The sequence below is a fragment of the Meles meles genome, chromosome 1 (genome assembly GCF_922984935.1).
Source record: "Meles meles chromosome 1, mMelMel3.1 paternal haplotype, whole genome shotgun sequence".
Lineage (NCBI taxonomy): Eukaryota > Metazoa > Chordata > Mammalia > Carnivora > Mustelidae > Meles > Meles meles.
The window spans coordinates 100,840,199-100,864,026 of NC_060066.1; the positions used below are offsets into that span (position 1 = coordinate 100,840,199).

Genomic DNA, 23,828 nt, shown 5'->3' on the forward strand with positions numbered 1-23,828 from the left:
ATTGCTCTGGGCAGCATAGACATTTTAACAATATTTATTTTCCCGATCCATGAGCATGGAATGTATTTCCATCTTTTTGTGTTTTCTTCAATTTCTCTAATGAGTGTTTTATAGTTTCTAGAGAATAGATCCTTTACCTCTTTGGCTAGGTATACCAAGGTATCTTAAGGTTTTTTGGTGCTATTGTAAATGGAATCCGTTCTCTAATTTCTCTTTTCAGAGTTTCATTGTTTCATGTATAAGAAAGCAAGTGATTTCTGTGCATTGATTTTTGTAACCTGCCACACTACTGAATTGTATGAATTCTAGTAATTTGAGGATGGAGTTTCTTGGGTTTTCCACTAAAGTATCATTCATCCACGAAGAGAGAGAGTTTGACTTCTTTGTCAATTTGAATACTTTTAATTTCTTTTTGTTGTCTGATTTCTGTTGCTAGGACTTCTAGTACTATGTTGAATGATAGTGGCGAGAGGGGGTATCCTTGTCATGCTCCTGATCTTAAGGGAAAGGTGCTCAGCTTTTCCCGTTGAGGGTGATATTCATTATATTTTTTTCAATGAGGTCTTTTATGAAATTGAGGAATGTTCCCTCTATCCCTATACCCTGAAGAGTTTTAATCAGGAAAGGATGCTGTATTTTGTCAAATGCTTTTTTTGCATCAATTGAGAGGACCACATGGTTTCTTGTTTCTCTTATTTATGTGTTCTATCACATAGAATGATTTGCAAATGTTGAACCACCCTTGCATCCCAGGGATAAATCCCACCTTTTCATGGTGGATAATCCTTTAATGTACTGTTGAATTCTGTCAGCTAGGATCTTGTTGAGAAATTTGGCATTATATTCATCAGGGATATTGGTCTGTAATTCTCTTTTTTGATGGGGTGTTTGCCTGGTTTTAGGATCAAGTTAATGCTGGCCTCATAGAAAGAGTCTTGAATTTTTCCTTCTGTTTCTATTTTTTGAAATAGCATCAGGAGAATAGGTATTATTTCTTTGGATGTTTAGTAGAATTCCCCCAGGGAATCCATCAGGCCACAGACTCATTTTTTGCGAGGTTTTTGATCACTGCTTCAATCTCATTACTGGTTATTGGCAGGAGAGCCCATTGTCTCTGGGTCTTTTCTTTGTTCAGAGTTCCTCCTCCTAGTCATTCTGTTGAGCTGTGGTTGAAGGGATATATGGCCAAAAAAAAATCATTCACTATCCAGGCAAGGTGCACCCTCTTGACTGAGGATCCTCTGCCCCAGTAGAGATCCAGAACTGTATAATCTTACATCCCAGGCTGATTTTATGGGTGTTCAGAGAGGCTTAGTAGATTTCTAACTAAATTTAGGGGACCAGTTAAAAAGGAGTCCCCATTCCTCTGCCAACTTGGTGGAATTACCAGAAGTTATATTATTTTATGTATTTTCTAAAATTTTTGTGTTCTTAGGATTTTTATTTATTTATTTGAGAGAGAAAGAGAGAATAAGCTGGGGAGAAGGGCAGAGAAAGAATGGGAGAAGCAGCCTCCTTGCTTAGTAAGGAGCCCAATGTGGGACTCCATCTCAAGACCCTGGGATCATGACCTGAGCTGAAGGCAGGTGCTTAAACAACTGAGCCACCCAGGGATTCCACAGAAACAGTTTTGAAACATGGAGTTGGGGAGACTTTGGGGCTGAGTGTTGGCTTCTGGGGAGTAGAAGAATTGTCCCACTGGAAGTCACAGTACTTCATCCATCCTGGATTTTCATCATTCAGCAAATGTTTTCCAAATTGCTTTTGCTTAACATCAACTCTTTATGTAGCAATAGATCAATAATTCATTGTTTCTATTCATACATCTGAGGAAAAAATTGCGTTTCCCCTAGAAATGTTAATACCATGAAAAACATTTTCTATATGCTAAAAAGATATAGAAATGAATTTTTTTCTTGATGTCTTCCTTAACTCCTGGGGGAAATTACTTTTAAAAGACTCAAGTATTGTTTTTAGACTTTCCATGTGTCAGGATTGAAAATGCTTACAAAGAAATAGCATTTGGGGTCTTTTTTGCTTGTATTTTTTAATATTAATATTTGGTGTTTAGAAGCATAATGCCTAATTTCACTCTGACAGGCTCCTTTATTTCATACCATTCTAATCTTTTGTGTCTCAGCTTCTTGTGTTTAGCTTTTACTTCTTCTATTTTTTCATCTGTATCAGTTCAAGTCTAACCAAACTCTGATATTTATGGTGCTGTTCATTTCTCATACCACAATACACTAACAATTTCTTTTTACCAGGCAGTTTGCACTGCAATTGCCATCTGCTTATCTTTTGTCCCTTGCAACTGTATAGTTGGGCCACTTGTAGGTCTATGTGTTGAGATTTTTTTTTTTTTCCCTTTTTATTTATTTTTTCAGCGTAACAGTATTCATTCTTTTTGCACAACACCCAGTGCTCCATGCAAAACGTGCCCTCCCCATCACCCACCACCTGTTCCCCCAACCTCCCACCCCTGACCCTTCAAAACCCTCAGGTTGTTTTTCAGAGTCCATAGTCTCTTATGGTTCGCCTCCCCTCCCCAATGTCCATAGCCCGCTGTTGAGATTTTTAATTGGTCTTGAAATGGTCCATTAATCATTTGATACATTTATAAAAGAGGCTCCTTTTATTTGCCTACTGCATAGACTAAATAGTTTAATATGTACCGTTTCTGTGTCATCTTAACAGATGTTCCATCAATTTTCTTTAGTTCCTTTAATGTCCATTTAAACCAAGAACACAACTGTCCACAAATTAATTTCCTTTCCTAGACCAGCTGAACAAATGATAAAATGAAAAAGAAACAGCTTCAAGGAAAGGTGTGAATCACAGTATGGGGCACTTAGATGAAAGGGCCAATAGTTACCAATGATGTAAATAAAAATCCTTTTTTGTATGAGGCATCACAGTCATGAGTTTTGTAAAAGCCACCAGAAGGGTGGATTTTAATAAAATGGAAAAACGCTTCATCTAAGCATGTGGTGTGTTAGTATTAGAGGTAGCTTGATGGCCACCATTGTTAAGTGAAAGGCCCAGAAATGTTAACTCATTATTCCTCTTGAATTTCTCCAGCCTACACTACCTGTCTTTGTGATATTTCGATCTTCTGGGTTTTCTTCCCATTGTATTAAAATTTCTTCACTGATCTAGCAAATTGACCATTTTACTGCTAGGAACAAATGTAACATGCCTTTCATAGTTTTTGGTAGGATGTAGTCTTGGATTAAAAATATTGCTTTTTATGAGAACATGTAAAATATAACAATACTGCATATGAAATATAACAATGCCAGATGTGGCTAGGTGTGAGTTTTAGTTACTATTAAAAAGTTCAAGTCAAATTGCCCAAAACTTGTGCCTTCACTAAATGACTTGCCATAACTACTACCTACTTTTGCTTCATAGCCCTTCTACTGTGTCATGAATCCATTTTTTTTTAAAGATTTTGTTTATTTATTTGACAGACAGAGATCACAGGTAGGCAGAGAGGCAGCCAGAGAGAGAGGAAGGGAAGCAGGCTCCTTGCTGAGCAGAGAGTCTGATGCGGGGCTCCATCCCAGGACCCTGGGATCATGACCTGAGCCAAAGGCAGAGGCTTTAACCCACTGAGCCACCCAGGCGCCCCATGAATCCATTTTTTAATGTAGAAATATTTTAGCTCACTTCAAGTTATTCCTAGCAATTTAAAAAGTTCATGTAATGTTCTGGAAAGAACATTGAGTGGCCCAAATTCTCATTGTGTCTCTAAGAATTATTCATTTCAATCACCTTCAGCCCTAATTTCTTCATCTATGGAACATGGAGCCTGAGCCTGCTGATCTGTGGGCTATTTTCACCTTGACTTTTCTAAGACTCTATTACAAATATCTTGCAGGTATTCCTGAGGCCTTTCATGAATTTTATGACCCCATAATTTAACTTTTACCATTTTTTAGCCTAGTACCTTTTTTAGAATTGAGGACTTTGAAAAGTCTTTATTACATAAACACAATATGAAAGCTGAAACAAATACAGTTTGCCAAATACTATTTATTTTATCATGATTCTTATAAATCCAGACAGTGAGGAAGAGGAATGAGGAAATAAATATCTAACAGCTAGGAGAAGAGGTCACGTCATCTCAGAAAGTTGTTTGGAAATGTCAACACATTGCTATTGTTGGGTTGGTGGCTCCGGGAATGCAGGAGGAACAATAGAAATGACCGCTGGGGCTGCCATCTTCCAGCCCCTACCCCTCCTCAATCCTTGACTCTCCCGCCAAAAGGATGTATGCCCAGGTCACGTCTCTATAGGTAACCCGATACCTATGCAGGAAACAGAAGTATCAGGAACCCCACCCCATATCCTCTGATCACCAAATACCCTACCATATATGGATGTGAGCCTATGCCCTGCCTTGGCCCCATAAAAGACCCCTGCCAACTCCCTCCCTGTGTGACTTCCCCAACTGCACTTTCCAGAGTCATAGAACCTCGCCTGAGGGTGCCCACCTCCTCCGGGTGTGACTTTCCTGGCTCCCCTTCTCCTGAGCCCTGAAACTTCGCCAGAGAGTACCTTTAATAAATCTTGCCTTCTGCCTACCTCACCTGGTGTTGTGTTTATCTCGCCTATTAAACCTTACAGCTATCATTGGAGATCATCATGCCCTTAAGTGGTCATATAGATTTCTTTTTCATATTAATAAAAGAGTCATGAATAGACTGCATAACTGTATATGCATCTATTAGCTATTTACTATTTAATTGTAAAAGATCTGAAGGTTTGGAAGTCTTGAAATTTTGACTTAAATGTGAATATTTAAAATGTACCATAGCACGTATTATAGGAAACATTTTTTTCCTGAAACAAGAGCAATTCATTGCAAGTTTTATCATGTATGAAAGCTTGGAGGAAACAATTTTGTTAATGGTTCAAATACAATTTTTAGTTTTATATATGTCTATTGCAGTTAGTAGATAACAAATGAAGCAGAGGCCATAAGATTTAGAAATTGTTCCTTCTTACTAACTACTGCTTTTCTGATTTGCAAACCAGAAATGTATATTTTTGGTTTCTTTGCAAGCAGACACAAACATACACAAGCAACTGTACATTCTTAATAGGTTTTTATGTAAATAATTGGAAACAAATTATAATTAAGGACCATATTTGAACATATTTTCTTTTTCCTTTACTATTAATTTACAGAATAATTTTTAGTTTTGATATAAATGTTCATTCTCTTTAGCTCCTCCACAATTCATAATAATCCCCAAGGATCAAGTGGTGCTAGAAGGATACACTGTAGAATTTCTCTGTGAAGCTGAAGGCAACCCACCTCCAATAATTGCCTGGACCAAAGCAGGTATTACCATATGGGCAAGTAATTATGGAAAGAAATAAACACCTTCCTTGTTATGGAAGGATAAAAAACAACTTAAACTAATTATCATAGTTATATCATAGACATGAAAACATCACACAAAATGTAATCTTTGAATTAAATATGACATCATAATTTTGGTTATATGTTAAGTTTCAACATTTGAATATATAGCCTTCCTCAGATAATCTCTCTGGGACTCAGTTGCCTGATTTTTTTTTTTTTTTAATGTACTCATTCTCCCATGTACCTCCTCTCTGGCAACCACTTGTTTGTTCAGTTTCATGATTTTTAAAATAAAATTATTGAACAGTTAGTGGTTTTAAGTATTTTTTAAAGTGGCAGAATTCTTCTTTAGTACAAAGTGAAATTGTAAGTGCAGTGAAACCAACTGTAAGAAAACTCTAGCATGTTAAATGGATAAAAGAGAGCTACTGTCCCTTTTTTTTTTAAAGAATGCTTTTTGGTGGCAGGGATTGGTGCTTGGGTAGCTCAGTTGGTTAAACATCTGCTTTAGACTCAGGTCATGATCCCAGGCCTGGGATCAATGCCCACCTCAGGCTCCCTGCCAATGGGGAGTCTGTTTCTTTCTCTGTCCTTCCACCCACTGTGTGCTCTATCTCTCTCTCTCAAATAAATAGATAAGATCTTTAAAAAAAATTAAAAAAATGCTTTTTAAAAAAGATTTATTTATTTACTTGAAAGAGAAAGCACGTGAGAGAGCATGAGTTGGGGGAGGGATAGAGGGAGAGAATCTTCAAGCAGACTCTCTGCTGAGCATGGAGCCCTATATGGGTTGGATCTCACCAACTCACGAGATCATGACCTAACCCAAAACCAAGAGTTGCTGGCTTAACCAACTGAGCCATCCAGGTGTCCAGAGAGCTGCTGTCTTTTAAGTGTTGGGTAGGGGTGTGCGGTGTTGATCCGAGGGGCTGGGAACTTCTAGTGATCCCTGCAATGTTAGAGAGTAAGGTCTAAACTCTGAAATGAATGCTCCACTAAGATTTCTCTGGTCTTGGAATTGTTAACTTTTTTATTGGTTCAGGTAACTAAGTTAAATTCTAAGCACATCGACATTTGTAAACTTCTTTTTGCTAAAATTTTTGCTCTCATCTTTATAAAAGTAGAGTGGGTAGGAGGTGAACTTTGAAGCTGGAAAACCAAGATTCACATCTCCCTCCTTCATTTACTAGTTGCATGACCTTGGGCAAGTAAGTTAACTGTGGTTTTACCAGAGCTTTATCTATATGCTGGGAGTGTTGATATTGCCTACAACACTGGGTGATTGTGGGGATTATTTTGAGTGTATTTATACTCATAAACATTTAAAAGTGTATTTGACTCATTTGTGTAGAAATTCAATAAAAGTTAACTGTTTACAAAGGTAAATAGTTTTTTTAAAATTTATTATTTATTTTTAATTATCCATTTTTATATATTATTTATTTATTAACAATAAAGGTCAGATATTTACATTTGACACATATTGTCACTGAAATAGTTGAGAATGACAATCCATTAACTTGTTAATGGCCACAAGGACTGTAAACTCAGTGTAAACTCAAGAGGTGATAAAGTGCAATGTTGGATGAGTGGTTATGACTGTGAGTGAGGATTAACAGCCTAAGTGTCACAAAAACCACCATTCTCAAGATTCTGTCTCAGCACCTTAAATGTTGTAATTCCATAATGTTTTTTTTTATTATAAATATTACATACATGTGACCAACAAATGTCATAAAGATATTTGAAAATCATATTTAGTAATCACTCTGGGGAGTAATCTAGGAATAAAAACTGTTATTCAAAAATAAAAAAAAATGCAAAAACAATTCTTCTGTTATCCAAATTTTGCCTTGTTTGCACTCCATTAAGTAAAGAGTGGCGCCATGAAGCTATAGAAGCAGGTGTGGTTGGTTAGCCTGTACAATGCCTCGCATTCCCCCTGAGGCATTTTATAGCTTGTTCTAAGAGTAATAGGAAGGCACCATACAGAAGGCACCATACATTCATGCTGGAATAAGGTCAGTTTTGAATTTGCATTCTAACTGTGGAAAATAAAACTGAGGGAGCAAACACGAAGGTGCAGGAATTCATTAAGGGAGCTGACCAGTTCTCCTGCTTGGGGGCTGGTCAAGCAGGGTGCCCCGGTTTCCAGATGCAGTATTATGGGGGAGGTCCCAGTATTGTGACACAGAGGACTTCCAGAGAGACCCAACCTTTACCAAACACCCGAATATCACACCGTAATAGCTGTCAGCTCTTAGAGCCATAACAGTGTCATACAAAATATTTTGTTTCCCTCTTTGCAGGAGGGCAGCTCTCTCAGGAAAGTCTACATACAGTTCTCTCCTCTGGAACTTTGAGAATTGAGCATGCAGCACATCATGACCAAGGCCAATATGAATGTCAGGCAGTAAGTTCTTTGGGAGTGAAAAAAGCATCTGTCCAGCTGACTGTAAAACCCAAAGGTAATGTGTGCTGTGATTGGATTTACACAACTGAAAAGTGCCTCTTTATATGTCTTTCACACATCCCTGGGTGATTTTATTACTTACTTAGTTTTTTATTTTATAGGATCTAAGAAATTGCAAATTTTATAACTCTCTTCTAGTAAGTATTTTTTTCAACTTGAGGATTTTATTTCTATTAATGTTAATTATTAATATCATGTTTTCTTCCAAAAAATATCATTTTGTTTTTTCTTACCTTTTTAATTAGTCTTACCTGCAGAGACTAGCTCACAGAAAGATAAATTTCTCACACCTGATCGTTTGAATTTTGGTCTTATATTGATGTATCTTTTATGCTGAGGGTTATTGGGAATATACTGCAGACATTTTTCTGCAGACTCATCATGAAATACAGTACTTTGAGGTACTGTAATGAGGTTGGGTTATTTGTCCATAATATATCATTAACTGACATGGAAAAAAAAAAGAAAAAAAAACTCAAGGCTTAGATTTTTAAAGAAAGTTCCAATGTAAGGATGAAAAATGGTTGTTATTAGGTACTCTTGAAATTTCTTCTTAGTTACTGGTTTATGTTTTATATACATATATATAGTGTCTTAACTGCATTTTTAGGATTGTTTTGTATTTAAACATAATTTCCTAGATTTCTCTATAAATTTGCTATAATTTATTTTGATGTAGTAGATCTAAATTCAGCAGTACCACATATTTAGATAAGAGCATATAAAACATAGAGACAAAGATCAGCCAGATGTAACAATATAAATGTAAAAAGAAATACTAGTAATTTTGAAATATTCAGTATGCTGAGACATAGACATAAGATTACACTGAACTAATATCTACATACAATCCAGTATTGTATGTATTGTATGTATTGTATTGTATTGTATTGTATTCCTTTCTCACTATATTTTTAACATATCAAGTGCTTCTTATTATTTATTTATTTGATCAAGTTAAGGTTCTATGAAGAGGGAAAGTAGTCAAGTAGCAGCTGAAATGCATGGGAAGATTTGAAAAAACTTGAAAGTTGAAGGGAACTGCCATGCTCTTGGAAAATCCCATATCTTTGGTTCATTCTTTCTAAAAGGAAAGGCTGAAATCTGCTCTGCGGAATCTTTAAAATTACTTTTGAATTGGTTTTCAACTAATTCAACTAATTTAAAAATCAGGAAGTTTTGCATTAATTTTTTTTTAAGATTTATTTATTCATTTGAGAGCGGCAGAGAGAGTGGGAGAGAGAGAATGCTGGGGCGTGGTGCAGAGGGAGAGAGAGAAACTTCAAGCCGACTCTACACTGGGCATAGGGTCTGACTTGGGGCTTGATTTCACAACCCTGAGATTATGACCTGAGCCCAAACCAAGAGTCAGATGCTCAACTGACTGCACCACCCAGGCACCCCTACATTAATACTTTTTTTAAAAGGAGGGCATATTAAACCATCATATTGTAGTCAAATAAAATATAGCATGACGATGCTGAAGTTAATGGTCTTAGTTTTGTCCTCTTTTTGCTCCATTGTTACATCTTTACACCAGTGTCCCCCACTGACCCTCTAGATCTCAATTTAGAAGCATGCCTCTTCCCCAAGGAGGGTTCCTTTCCTCCACTCTGCGAGCTTTATAAGATGCTACTGTTGAAATTAATATTAGAATGTGCCATTCAATCTGATAGCTGACAAATGTGGAGGAATTTGATAAATTTATCAGATATCCATAGGTAAAATATTATTAGCAATAAGCACAAATGTAGAAACAAATAAGTTTTTTTTTTAGCAAACATAGAGCCCTATGTTGAACATAAACTATGTGAATGGAGTGGGGAAGAGGGCCATAGGGAAGAAATAGTTGGGATTGTTGGTTGAGTTAGAATATATCATGTCTTACAACCAGAGGGTTTTGAAGGGGCGGGGGGGGTGGGAGGTTGAGGAACCAGGTGGTGGGTAATAGGGAGAGCACGTACTGCATGGAGCACTGGTGTGGTGCAAAAACAATGAACACTCTTATGCTGAAAATAAACAACAACAACAACAACAACAAAGAATATATCATATCATGACTATAGGCCATGGAACTTTCCACTTGTTGGCCAGATATATTATGTAGGATATTAATCAGCCCAAAATGAACAGGCAAATGTTGAGGTGAAGAAACTCTAAAAATAAACCATTAACTCTATTATATAGTCGAGTGATATACTAGGTGACCTGAACATCTATGACTGTGGGAATGGAGGAGTTAATGAATTCAAGTAAACATATAACAGGTGGAACCATTTTATCTCTGAAATTATTAACAATATTTTTTACTAGCACCGCTGACAATATTTTAAAGGACCAATTTTGTGTGTACTGAAGTGTACAAGAACTTTTCATGGGGTTTTTGGGTTAAAACAATCTCATAATAATATCAAGATCTTGTTTGCCTTTTCTACTAGGTTGTCATTTGCCTTGATGGTACCAAGATAATGGTGGATAAAGGTGCTGGAATCTTAGCATGAACCAAAGCAGTGGCACCAAATTGAGCTAGTAATTCATATATTCTTCCCTTGTAGTGTGAAAAAAAAAGTAATTTTGTTTACAATGTTACTGATAAAATGGGGAAAATACTACTTTTATTAAATCTTGACTCTCTGGCAGATGCATCATGAAAGAAATTGGCAAAAGAAGCTATCAGTTGTCAAATATTGATGTAGTATCGAAGGTTTTTCACAATTACCTGGAAAAACTTTAAAAATGTCCCTACATTTTGCAAATACTTATCTTTGTGAGGCCATATTATATTCATATACTTCAACTAAAATGACCAATTGCAAAAGATTGAACTGAAAAGCAGTTATGCAATTATTGGGATTTTCAAAAGTGTAGAACAATATGCTACTCCACTCACTACTTTTATTTTTGGAAAATTAATTGATGTTCATAAAATTGTATTATTTATTTGAAAATTGTATGAGTTTATAACTGTAATTTTTGAATGAGTGAAATTTAAAGTTCTCAGATTTAATTTCTAATATAGTGAACATAGATACATATAATCAACATAAATAAAAGCTCTTTGAGCTTCTCAATAATTTTTTTTCTAAAGATTTTTTTAATTTATTTGCCAGAGAGAGAGAGTGAGCACAGGCAGGCAGAGTGGCAGGAGAGGCAGAAGGGGAAGCAGGCTCCCCACCAAGCAAGGATCCGATGTGGGACTCGATCCCAGGACACTGGGATCATGACCTGAGCTGAAGCCAGCCGCTTAACCAACAGAGCCACCCAGGTGTCCCAAGTGTCTCAATAATTTTTAAGTGTAGTACTCCTGAAGTTAGTGTGTTTTAGTAACATCATTTGTTGGATCTTCTTTGCCTGATTTCTAGATCTTTAATTTTTCTTTTTAATCTCTTTAAACTCTTTGTTGCCACCTCATTTTACTTGCCTTTCTCATGTCTACCCTTTATGTCCCTTGATATGTTATGAACAATGCGTATTCACTACAGAGATGATTCTAACTTTTATTAGCTATGAAATAATTTTATTTTTTCTACTAATATTTTGCTCAAGCATATACAAATATATACAAACATTGGATGAAGCTAGTAATTTTATAGCAACATATTTAATTAAAACTAACTTCAGAAGAGATAGAAATATAAACAGAATATAGTAGGGGAGAAAAAAGTTGCCAAAGATCACAGGAGTACAGATAGCTGGCTGTTACTTTCTAGCATAGCTGAATAGACTGATAATTATTCTGAATATTAAATTTGTGAAAGAGCTCTCTCCACTAAGAGCATGTGGCCATGTGGTTTCCCAAGGAAAACCATCTAATCTATAAATAACAAAAATTCTGATGCTATTCATGTTGTTTCAGGAATTAGAAAATAATAAACACACTAAAAATATTTTTAGTAAAACAAACCTAAGCTTGATAAAAAATCCTAAGAGTTCTTTAAATATATAAAGGAAAACTATCTTGCACATCTATGCAAAAAATCCAATAGTGTAAATAAATAAATATAATTATAAATCATAAACAAGTAGCACATGAAAAAATATTAGTCCATAATTAAGTGGTTTTTATTCAAGAAAGCCAAAGATAGTGTAATAATAGGAAAGCTATTAATATATTTTATCATATTAATAGATGTCAGAAGAAAAATCAGGATTCTTTCTATAGATGCTAAAAAGACATTTGATAAAATTCAACATTTATTCTCATTAGAAACTCCCAGTTAACATAGGTCTGAACAAACATCTTTTCAACATGATAAAATAGATTTACATTCCTGGATTTTTTGCATAGACAGATATATAAGATAGTTTTTCTTTTATATATTTTAATGAATTTTTAGGATTTATTATATATTACTTTTGCTTTATTAAACTCATTAACCAGAATCCTGCTTAATAGGGAAATACCATAAATATTTTCACTAAAGAAAAGATTACTGCTGTCATTATTATCACTTAATATAGATTTGGAGAGGGCACCTGGGTGGCTCAGTGGGTTAAAGCCTCTGCCTTTCGCTCAGGTCATGATCCGAGTATCCTGGGATCGAGTCTCACATCGGGCTCTCTGCTCAGCAGGGAGCCTGCTTCTCCATCTCTCTCTGCCTACTTGTGATCTCTGTCTGTCAAATTAATAAATAAAATCTTTAAAAATATATATAGATTTGGAGAGACAAATCATTACATTTAGCCAAGAGACAAAAGAAAGAATAACTGGGAAAATTCTGAAAAGGAACCATAATTAAAGAGGACTCATCATACTAAATTATAAAATACATAATAAAGCTACATAAATTAAAACTACTCAGTACATTACAACAAAATATATAATCTACAAATTGATTCCCTTTCATATGGGAATGTAATGTATGAAAAAGATAGCATTTTCTTTGAGTGAAGAAAAGATAATTATGTAAAACCTTTGGAACTAACTGGGTAGACATATAAAAAATAGCACTGTGTGCCTATGATGCAGATTTTGTTCTGGAGATGTCTTTCTAGTCAGGAAGTGTATGTGCCTGGCCCTTCTTGAGATCGTGTCATATCCTCTTCCATACACACTTGATCCTCTTCCACACACACTTGATCTTCTCTGCTTTAGGTAATCCTCCCTCCACCTTTTTTGGTGGAGTCAGCTTTAGTTCTTCCCTAATTTTGCTGAACATGAAACTGATAGTGTTATAAGCAAAACTAGCAGTATGTTTCTGATTTTTATGCTCCTTGTGCTGTTGGACCACTTTTTTGATAAAACCTGGAAATGCCACACTTATGCTTCCAAACCACAAGGCTCCATTTCTCTCTCTTTTTTTTTTAAGATTTTATTTATTTATTTATAGACAGAGGTCACAAGTAGGCAGAGAGGCAGGCAGAGAGAGAGAGAGGGGGAAGCAGGCTTCCTGCTGAGCAGAGAGCCCGATATGGGGCTCGATCTCAGGACCCTGAGATCATGACCTGAGCTGAAGGCAGAGGCTTTAACCCACTCAGCCACCCAGGCACCCCAAGGCTCCATTTCTTTTCAATATTTAAGTCTCACAGTATAGACGTAGTTCTTATCCTAGCCTTCTCTTAGTGCAGGCTGGGGCAGATGACTCTCATAGACTGGGGTGTCCATGTGAGTGCAGGGACCGGGAAAGGGCAAGGTTTAGGGTTTTGTTGTTGTTGTTGTTGTTGTTGTTTGGTGTACTTTCTTCTTTTTAATCTTTCAATTCTTCCTGCTTAGTGGTGGCCCGAAGGAATGGAGAAGAAGGGACAGGCTCACGAATGGGAAGCCAATGGCAAGGTGACCCTCTTTTTGTTGCTATGAGGTATTTTCTGGTCATCAGGGACCTCTGCATGGCTAATTCTCTAGCATTATATGCATTTTATTCAGAGGTCATATTGAGGTTCCCCTACTGCTCATTTCCCTGGTATGGGAGAAGGAGTTCCAGCTTGTGGCCTTTTAGCCAGTTTCTTCTCACAGTTGGTTATTCCATACTCTCTGGTGATACAATTTCTTCACTCAATGGGTAGTTCACATCAATGGTATTATTGGTTAGAGAGGAAAGGCAAATCACCTATATAAATTGAATTAACAATAGATTTCATATCAGGAGCAATAGAAGCCACAATATGTTGGAATCAAAACTTCAAACTCTCTTGGGGTGTATGGGTGGCTCAGTCAGTTAAATGTCTGCCTTTGTCTCAGATCCTGATCCTAGGGTGCTGGGATCAAGTCTCTCATTTTACTCCCTGCTCAGTGGGGAGCGTGGTTCTCCCTGCCCCTCCCCCTGCTTTTGCTTTCTCTCTATCATCTCAATAAAATCTTAAAAAAACCTTCAAAGTGTCTCAAGAAAAAATAACAGTACATATGGTATTGTATAACTATTGGTCTTTCAAAAATAAGGGCTTCATAAAGATATTTGCAGTAAACAGAATGTTTGTCAAATATAATAGTACTTTAAGGAAATATCTAAGGGAAATTCCTAAGGAAAAGAAAGATCTTGAAAGAATGACTGATATTCAAAATAAAATGCAAAGGTAAACAAAGAATGCTGAACATGTAGGAAATATTAAAATATTTTCTGTATCAAATATTAACAATAATAATTACCATGATGTGGCACTAAATAAAAATCACATAATTAAATACTACCTAACATTGGAATACCAGTTAAGAGAGTTATTATTTGATTAAAGTAGTATAATATTCTGTATACCTGGCAAAATATCAGGGATAGGTAGAAAAAATTTAAAAAAAAGTATGGTAATAAGTTTCAATAAAAAAGGTGAAAAAGATGGTGTTAGAAATGATTTAAATAAAAGATGAGTAAAGAATAAAACAGCTGGCAGTTATTTTGTGGACAAATTCTCTAAATGTGTAAGATCAATTCAGTCTTATACAAACTATTATAGAGAATAGAACAGGGAATAGTTCCCAACTTTAACTAATAAAGAATATTATGAGAAAAAAAAATTCAAAATAATCCCTATAGAAAATATTGACCTACTGAATTCAATGACATTAATAGATTAATAGATTAACATTATTTTAATAGAGATAGACAAAACATTTGATTAAATTTTTCATCTATTCATTATTAAAATTTTCATCTATTCATCTATTCATGATCTTAGCAATGATCTTAAAAAACTTTCTATAAATAATTTGGATAATATTTTTGAAAATAGTGTTTTTCAAGATAAAATGTTAGAAATACTTCCTTTGGTGCTCGCTTCGGCAGCACATATACTAGAAATACTTCCTTTGGGAGTAGAAAGAAGACTGCATTTACTCAACACTATAATGGAAGGTCCTAGCTGGTGCAAAAAGAAAAGAAATGGAAACAAAAGTTATGAATTTAGAAAGAATGCATATGATTTTATTATTTATACATACTAGAATTTCCTCACATAATTCAGAAACATTTAAAATATACTATCAGAAATAATGAGTTTGGCAAGAATATTAGTCAACAGTAATAAGTAAAAATATTTTTCTTTCTACATGTCAGCAACAAATAGAATACCTAATTTTATTTTTAAAAGAATACCTCTTAAAATAGCAAGAAAGTATAAATTATTTAAAAATAAATCTAACAATATATTTTGTTGATTGTACATACAATAGTGTACTGAATATCTGTAGAACTTCTTCATCTTGCTTAAGTGAAAATGTATAACCTTTGATTTGTAACTAATAATTTTTAAGAAGGTAGATATATGGTAAATGTTCTTACCAGAATAAAATGAAATCTAAAACAAACAAATAAATCTAAGCAAAGATATTCAAGAACTTGTAGGAACAAAATGCTGTTGGAAGAAATTGAGAAGACAAATCCTTCTGTAAAGATGTTAGTCCTTCCAATATTGATTTGTAGGTCAGTGCAATTCTGGTGGAAATCCTGGAAGGGTTTTTGGTAGAAAATGAAATGTTGATTAAAACTGTATATAAACGAGCGAAGATTTAAAAATGACTAGGATAATCTAATAGCAAGAGGTTATCAATCTATCATAATTAACATATTGTTTTACTGACATAGGGATTGACAAATTGATCTATGGAACAGAAAGAAAGACAATATTAATTACAGTCATGGCACTGCTCATCTACAGAAAGTAGATGTCCTCAATAAATAGTGATAGGCAACTCGTCACAGGGAAACCATGAAATGAATCTTCACTTTACCTATACTCGAAAATAAATTCCAGGTTAAAAAATAACATTAATATTAAGAAAAAAAATATTTAAATATTTATGAATAAAAATGAGATTTTTATGATAGTAGTACAGAAGGATTTTTAAACCAAAATATAAAAATCATTATTGTATAAGAAAAAGGTTGATAAAGTCATCTACATTACAATTTGTATCTTCCATTCACTTTAAAAAAAAGAATCAAAAGATATTTGCACCATACATAACTGACAAGTTTTTTTTATTATTTGTAATATATGAGGAAATTTCTAGTTCAATAACAAAAAGGACAGGTAAATTAGCAAATGGGGAGAGATAATGAGTACAGTTTGGAAAAAGTTGCATTTAATATGCTTGTTGGGACTAAGATGGTTGGTTTATGAACACAAAGCTAAGTTATATAGTCAATGGCTATGAATGAAGTCATTTAGAACCAAGGGGGTGTGTTGAGTGAGAAGAAAGGAGGGCCAAGGGTGGAAATTCCTTATAATTCAGAAGAAAGAAAGGCTGTAAATTGTACTATAACAAATGCCCAGTATGACATAGAAACTCAGAGGAGAAAGAATCCCAAGAGCTAAGAATTATATCCAGAAAGAAAGAGTGATTTAATGGCTCAAAAGCTACAAACAGGTACCTTCAATGAAGACTGATTTTTTTTTAAGATTCTAAATTTAAGGACCCAAAGAACAATTCTCATGAAATCAAAGGAAATAAGTAAGCTTCAGTGCAAAGGGGCGGGGAGGCAGGTATGCAGAAACTATTTTTTCCAAGACATTTCTTTGTGAAGGCAAACAGTAAGAAGGTGACACTGAAGATGGGGTAGGGATATGGGCAAATAAGGGGACTGAGGTGTTTTCTGAAGGGAAGAAGGCAGAAAGATGGGAGTAAGTAAAGGTGGTTCAAGATTTCTCAGATGGCAAGATGGGATGGGATTTGTAAAATTCAGTGAAGCAATTTGCCTTAAAGAGAAGATAAGAGGCATTTCTTCACTTCAGATGAGAAAAGGGCAGTTAGGAATGGTTGTATAGGGAAGTACCTCTATGATAGAGGAGTGTAGGAAGTCAAGGGATTAATAGTCTAAGGGTTTGTTTTGGGCTTGCTTTTTGTTTTTGTTTTTTTGTGTTTTTTTTTTTTTTGTTTTTTTTCCTCTTGTGTAGAAAATGCTGGTATTTTGTGGGAGAAGAGTGTGCTGAGAGATGGGTTTTTTTAAATTGTTGTTAAATAGGATCTGAAGCAACAAAGCAACAAAGACAGTTTATCTCTGATAAACCAGGACACACGAATTCTCCAGATATTTTTTGAAGGACAGGTATGAAGAACACAGTGCCAGTGTGTTGAACAGAGAGACAATGGGGTAAAGGCGTTGATAGTTTGGGAAGGAAAGTGGTAGAGGTGATGAAACTTAGGATCCTAACTGAAGAGGGGAGAATGACACTAGACAGCGGTCATCAACAGGAAGGAAGAGGAAAGTTTCTAGGAATCTAGATAGCATCACAATGAGGAGACGATGGAGCAGGAGAGAGAGGATTTTTTCTGTAGGATGTAGTATTAGATATTTTCAAAAGACTAAAAGTGATGTCATGTAAGTGGTGGTAATGAGTAATTATTAAGACAGGAGTTGAACAAGGTTAGAGATAGAGAACATCAGATAATGAAGGCCATGACATGAAGTGTTAGTTAGAGATCCTTTGGATGAAAGACGAAGGTCACTGCCTAGAGTCACTAGTCCTCATGAGATGTCCACTATGCGTTGTCAGGAATCTATAAGGCTTAGTTTTAGCAAACCCAAATACAATGTAAGATTTGAATATAACAAAATACAGTTCTCACTTCAAGAGCAGAAAATTTTCAACTTCGTAATAAATTTTTGATGTTATTGTATGTTTTTATTTCAGTCATACAAAAAGCCATCAAGAAAGATATGATGGAAAGGCCTTATGCCCACTACTGAAAGGAGGTTATAAACCTTACAAATATACTTAAAGATTATTTGTTCTTCTTCTTTTCCATCTGTTCTCAACTCCAACCTATTTGCGACTAACGTGGGTTTGGTGTGTATTATTCCCTTACATGTCCACATAGTTGATTTATTTTAAATTTTTTATTTTGAAATAATTATAGATTCACATTTAGTTGTAAGCAATAACACAAAGAGATCCAGACTCATTACCAACCTGAAGACTCCACCTAGTAAAACCCTGGGAACTACTGTTCTCTATTTCTATAATTCCATTGTCTCAAGAATGTTATATAAATAGAATCACATAGTATGTAAACTTTTGGGACTGTGTTTTTCATCCCGCATAATTATTTGGCGATTCATCCAGATTTTATGTGTTATCAATTCTTTTGATTATCAAATAATTTGTCAGTTATTCTTTTTATTGCTGAATAGTATGCCACATAGACCACAGATTGTTTAATCATTCACTTATTGAAGGGCATCTGGGTTTTAATTTTTGGTTAGTACTAATAAAGGTGCTATAAACATTCATGTGTAGGCTTTTGTGTGAGAGTAGGTTTGGCTTTTCTCTGGGATAAATGCCCAAGAGTGCAACTGCTGGATTGAATGGTAGTGTCATCTTTAAATTGTTAAGAAAATTCCTAAATTCTTTTCCAGAGTGGTTCTGCCATTTTACATTTCCCACCAGTTATACATGAGAGATCCAGTTTCTCTGCCTCCTTGTGATTTGTGTTGTCACTATTTTTTATTCTAGTCATTCTGACAGTTGTGTAGTGATACCTTATAGTGGTTTTAATTTGCATTTCCTTCATGACTAGTGATGTTGAGCATCTTTTCACAGGCCTATTTATCTTCTGTTTATCCTCTTCAGTGCAATGTCATGTCTTCTGTCCATTTTCTATTTGAATTGTTTGGTCTTTTATCGTTGAATTCTAAGGGGTCTATGTATATTCTAGACACTAATCCTCTGTTGTCTATGTGGTTTATAAATATCTTCTCTTAGTCTAAAACTTGTCATTGCATCCTTTCCACATGGTCTTCACAACACAAAATTTTTAAATATGATGGAATCTAGTTTATCATTTTTTCTTTGGATTATATTTTCAATATAAGAGCTAAGAATTCTTTGCCTGGTCCTATGTTCCAAAGATTTTCTCCTATTTTTTTAAAGTTTTATAGTTTTACATTTTATACTTAAGTTTGTTTGTTGTCCATTTTGAGTAATTTTTGTATGAACGGTGAGACTTAGTTTGTGCCTCATTTTTTTTTTTTTTTTTTTGCCTGTGGGTACCCAGTTGACCACACCATTTGTTGAAAAGGCCTCCATTGAATTGCTTTGCACCTTTGTCAGAAACAGTTGGGCATATTTGTATGATTATATCATTGGGTTCTTTGTTCTATTGATGTGGTTCTCTATGCCAGTATCACATGGTGGTAATTACTATAGTTATATAATCAGTCTTAAAATCTAGTAGGTTGTTTCTTCTCCCTTTATTTTTCTTTTTGAAAATTGTTTAACTATTTCAGTTTCTTTGTATGTCCATATAAATTTTAGAATGATCTTGTCTATATCATAAAAAAGAAAAAAAATAATCTTTCTGGGATTTTGATAAGAATTGCATTAAACCTGGTATCAATTCTTGGAGAAATGACATCTTTACTATCTTGAGACTTCCAATTCATGGATATGATGTGTCTCTTCATTTATTTATATCACCTTTGATTTCTTACATCAACATTTTGTAGTTTACAGCATACACAATATCATGCATGTTTTGTTATATTTATGCATAAATATTTTAATGTTCTTGAAAAATTATAAGAGGTATTCTTTTTTAAACTTTTGTGTTCATATGTTCATTGCTTGAATATATAATACCATTGCTTTTTTACATTTATCTTGTATCCTACAATCTTGCTGAGCTCACTTTGAAGTGTTTTGTAGATTTCTAGAATTATCTGAATAGACTCTAATTTCATCTGCAAATGGGAGCAGTTTTATTTCTTCTTCGCTGATTCATATTTCTTCTATGTCCTTTTCCTGCCATATGATACTGGCTAGAACTTCCAGCACTATGTTAAATCAGAGTTCTGAAAGTAGACATCCTGGCCTGTTCCATACCTCAGAGGGAAAAACAGGAAAACAATTACTGTTTCACCATTAAGTAAATGATTATTGTACGTTTTTGTCTATATCCATTTTCTTTTACAATTACATAATTTAATTTAAATTCATCTAATTAGCATAGTGTATTATTAGTTTTTGAGGTAGAGTTGAATGACTCATCAGTTGTATATAACACTCAGTGCTCATTACATCAAATGCCCTCTTTAATGCCCATCACCCAGTTATCCCATCCTTCCACCTCTCTCCTCCAGCAAACCTCAGTTGTTTACTGTAATTAAGAGTCTCTTACACTTTGTCTCCCTCTCTGATTTCATCTTGTTTTATTATTCCCTTCCTTCCCATATGATCCTCTGTTACGTTCCTTAAATTCCACATATAATTGAAATCATTTGAAAAATGTCTTCTCTGTTTGACTTATTTCACTTAGCATAATACCCTCTCGTTCAATCCACATCCTTGCAAATGAAAAAATTTCAATTTTTGGTGGCTGAGTAGTATTTCATTGTGTGTACACACACACACACACACACACACACACACATTCCATATCTTCTTTATCCATTCATCTGTTGATGGACATCTGGGCTTTTTCCATACTTTGGCTACTGTGGACATTGCTACTATAAACATTCAGGTGCACGTGCCCCTTTGGATCATTACATTTGTATCTTTAGGATAAATACCCAGTAGTGCAATTGCTGGGTCATCAGGTAGCTCTATTTTTTACTTTATTTTTTAAAGATTTTATTTGTTTATTAGACAGAGAGAGCAAGAGAGCACAAGCAGGAAGAGCAGCAGAGGGAGAGGGAGAAGCAGGCTCCCCACTGAACAAGGAGCCCAATGCAGGGCTTGATCCCAGGACCTTGGGATTGTGACCTGAACCAAAGGCAGTTGCTTAACCAACTGAGCCATCCAGGTGCCTCTATTTTCAACTTTTTGAGGAACATTCATACTGTTTTCCAGAGTGGCTGCATGAGCTTGCATTCCCAGTTGGGTCTGTCCAGGATTTCTATTTCTTCCTGTTTCAGCTTTGGTAGTTTTTAAGTCTCTGGGAATGCATCCATTTCTTCCAGATTGCTTAATTGGTTGGCACGTTGTTGTTCATAATATGTTTTCATAAATGTTTGTATTGTTTTTTTGTTGATTGTGATCACTCCTCTTTCATCTATGATTTTATTTATTTGGGTCCTTCCTCTTTTTCTTTTTGCTAAGTCTTGCCAGGGGTTCTATCAATCTTATTAATTCTTTCAAAGAACCAACTCCTAGTTTGTTGAACTGTTCCACTGTTCCTTTGGTTTCTACTTCATTGATTTCTGCTCTAACCTTTATTAATTCTCTTCTCCTGCAGGTTTGGCTTTATTTGCTGTTCTTTCTCCAGTTCCTTTAGGTGTAAGGTTAAGTTGTGTTTTGAGACTTTTGTTTCTTGATTAAAGACTTATATTGCTATACACTTCCCTCATAGAACTGCCTTTGCTGTATCCCAAAGGTTTTGAACAGTTGTGTTTTCATTTTCATTTGTTTCCATGAACTCTTTTTTAGTTCTTCTTTAATTTCCTAGTTGATCCATTCATTCTTTAGTAGGATGTTCTTTAACTTCCATTTGTGTTCCTTCCAAATTTCCTCTTGCAATTCATTTCAAATTTCAAAGCACTGTAGTCTGAAACTGTGCATGGAATAATCCCAATCTTTGGTACTGGTTGAGATCTGATATGTGACCCAGTATGTGTATTCTGGAGAATGTTCCCGTGCACTCAAGAAGAATATGTATTCTGTTGCTAGAATGGAATGTTCTGAATATATCTGGGAAGTCCATTTGTCCAGTGTGTCATTCAAAGCCCTTGTTTACTTGTTGATCTTTTGCTTAGATGATCTGTCTATTGCTGTGAGTGGAGTATTAAATCCCCTACTATTATTATATTATTATCAATGTGTTTATTTAATTTTAACTATTGATTGGTTTATATACTTGGTTGCTCACATGTTAGGGGGCATAAATATTTACAATTGTTAGATCTTCTTGTTGGATAGACCCTTTAACTATGGTATAATGTCCTTCCTTGTCTCTTCGTACAGTCTTTGGTTTAATATCTCATTTGTCTGGGGGCACCTTTGTGGCTCAGTCAGTTAAGCATCTGCCTGTGGCTCAGGTCATGCTCCAGGTTGTGGGATTGAGTCTCACATTAGCCTCCCTGTTCAGTAGGGAGTCAACATCTCCCTCTACTCTTTCCCCTGCTCATGATCTCTTTCTCTCTCTCACTTTCTCTCTCTCAAAAAAAAAAATATATATAATCTTTAAAAAAATTAAATCTTATTTGTCTGATATAAGGATTGCCACCCACCTTTCTTTTGACATCCATCATCATGCTAAAATGTTTTCTACCCCCTCACTTTCAATCTGGTGGTGTCTTTGGGTCTAAAATGAGTCTCTTGTAGATAGTATATCAATGAATATTGTTTTGTTATCCAATCAGATATCCTGTGTCTTTTGATCGTAGGATTTAGCCCATTTATATTTAGAGTAACTACTGAAAGGTATGAATTTAGTGACATTGTATTACCTATAAAGTGTCTGTTTCTGTATATTATCTCTGTCTATGTTACTTTTGGGCTCTCTCTTTATTTAAAGGATCTTCTTCAATATTTCTTGCAGGATTGTTTAGTGATCACAAATTCTTTGGTTTCTGTTTTTCATGGCAACTCTTTACCTCTCCTTCTATTCTGAATGACAGCCTTGATGGATAAAGTATTCTTGGCTCTTTATTTTTCTTTTTTAGCACACCAAATAGATCATGTCAGTCCTTTCTGGCCTGCCAGGTCTGTATGGATAGGTCTGCTACCTGCCTTATGTCTGTACCCTTGTAGGTCAAGGAGGTCTTGTCCCTGAGCTGCCTTCAGGATTTTCTCTTTGTCTCTGAAATTTGCAAGCTTCACTATTACATGTCAAGGTGTTGACTTACTTTTGATTTTGTGGGAGGTTCTCTGTCCCTCCTGGATTTGAATGCCTGTTTCCCCAGATTAGAGAATCTAATCTGTTCCCCAGATTAGAGAAGTTCTCACTTATAATTTGCTCAAATATACCTCAGGCCCTCTCTCTCTTTCCTCTTCATCCAGGACCCCATTTATTCTAATATTGTTTCACTTTATGGAATCAATTTTCTCTCAAATTCTTGCTTCATGATCCAGTATTTGTTTATTTCTCTTTTTCTCAGTTTCTTTTTTCTCCATCATTTTGTCTTCTATATCACTTACTCTCTCTTCAGCCTCATTTATCCTTGTTGTTAGAGCCCTCATTTTTTATTTCATCTCATTAGTAGACTTTTTGATTTTGACCTGATTAGATATTAGTTCTTTTATTTCTCCAGAAAAGGATTATCTAGTGTTTTCTATTCTTCTTTTAAGCCCAGCTAGTATCTTAATATCATTTTTCTGAATTCTAATTTTGACCCCTTACTTATATCCATACTGTTTACATCCCTGTTTACATCCTTGTTCTCTTTTTAGGGTGAGTTTTTCTGTCTTTTCATTCTGTTCATAGAAGAATCGATGAACAAGATGGTAAATACAAAAATAGCAACAGAGACCCTAGAAAAATATACACTAAACAAATCAAAATAGGTCAGATGTCAAGAGAGAGAGAGAGAGAGAGAGAGAGAGAATAAAATCAAACAGATGAACAGAACATAAACTAGGAAGACATTAGATCCCAAAATTGTATACCAA

At 35.0% G+C, this 23,828-nt stretch overlaps 1 protein-coding gene across 1 annotated transcript in view; it reads left to right on the plus strand.

Annotated features, from left to right (window-relative positions):
* The window catches only part of PXDNL (peroxidasin like), a 521,054-nt gene that overhangs the window by 393,576 nt on the left and 103,650 nt on the right, over positions 1–23,828 (plus strand). The window contains exons 11-12 of the mRNA XM_045982128.1: positions 5,237–5,353; positions 7,687–7,845. Of these exons, the coding sequence (XP_045838084.1) occupies positions 5,237–5,353; positions 7,687–7,845 (276 nt within the window). The remainder of the gene's footprint in view (positions 1–5,236; positions 5,354–7,686; positions 7,846–23,828) is intronic.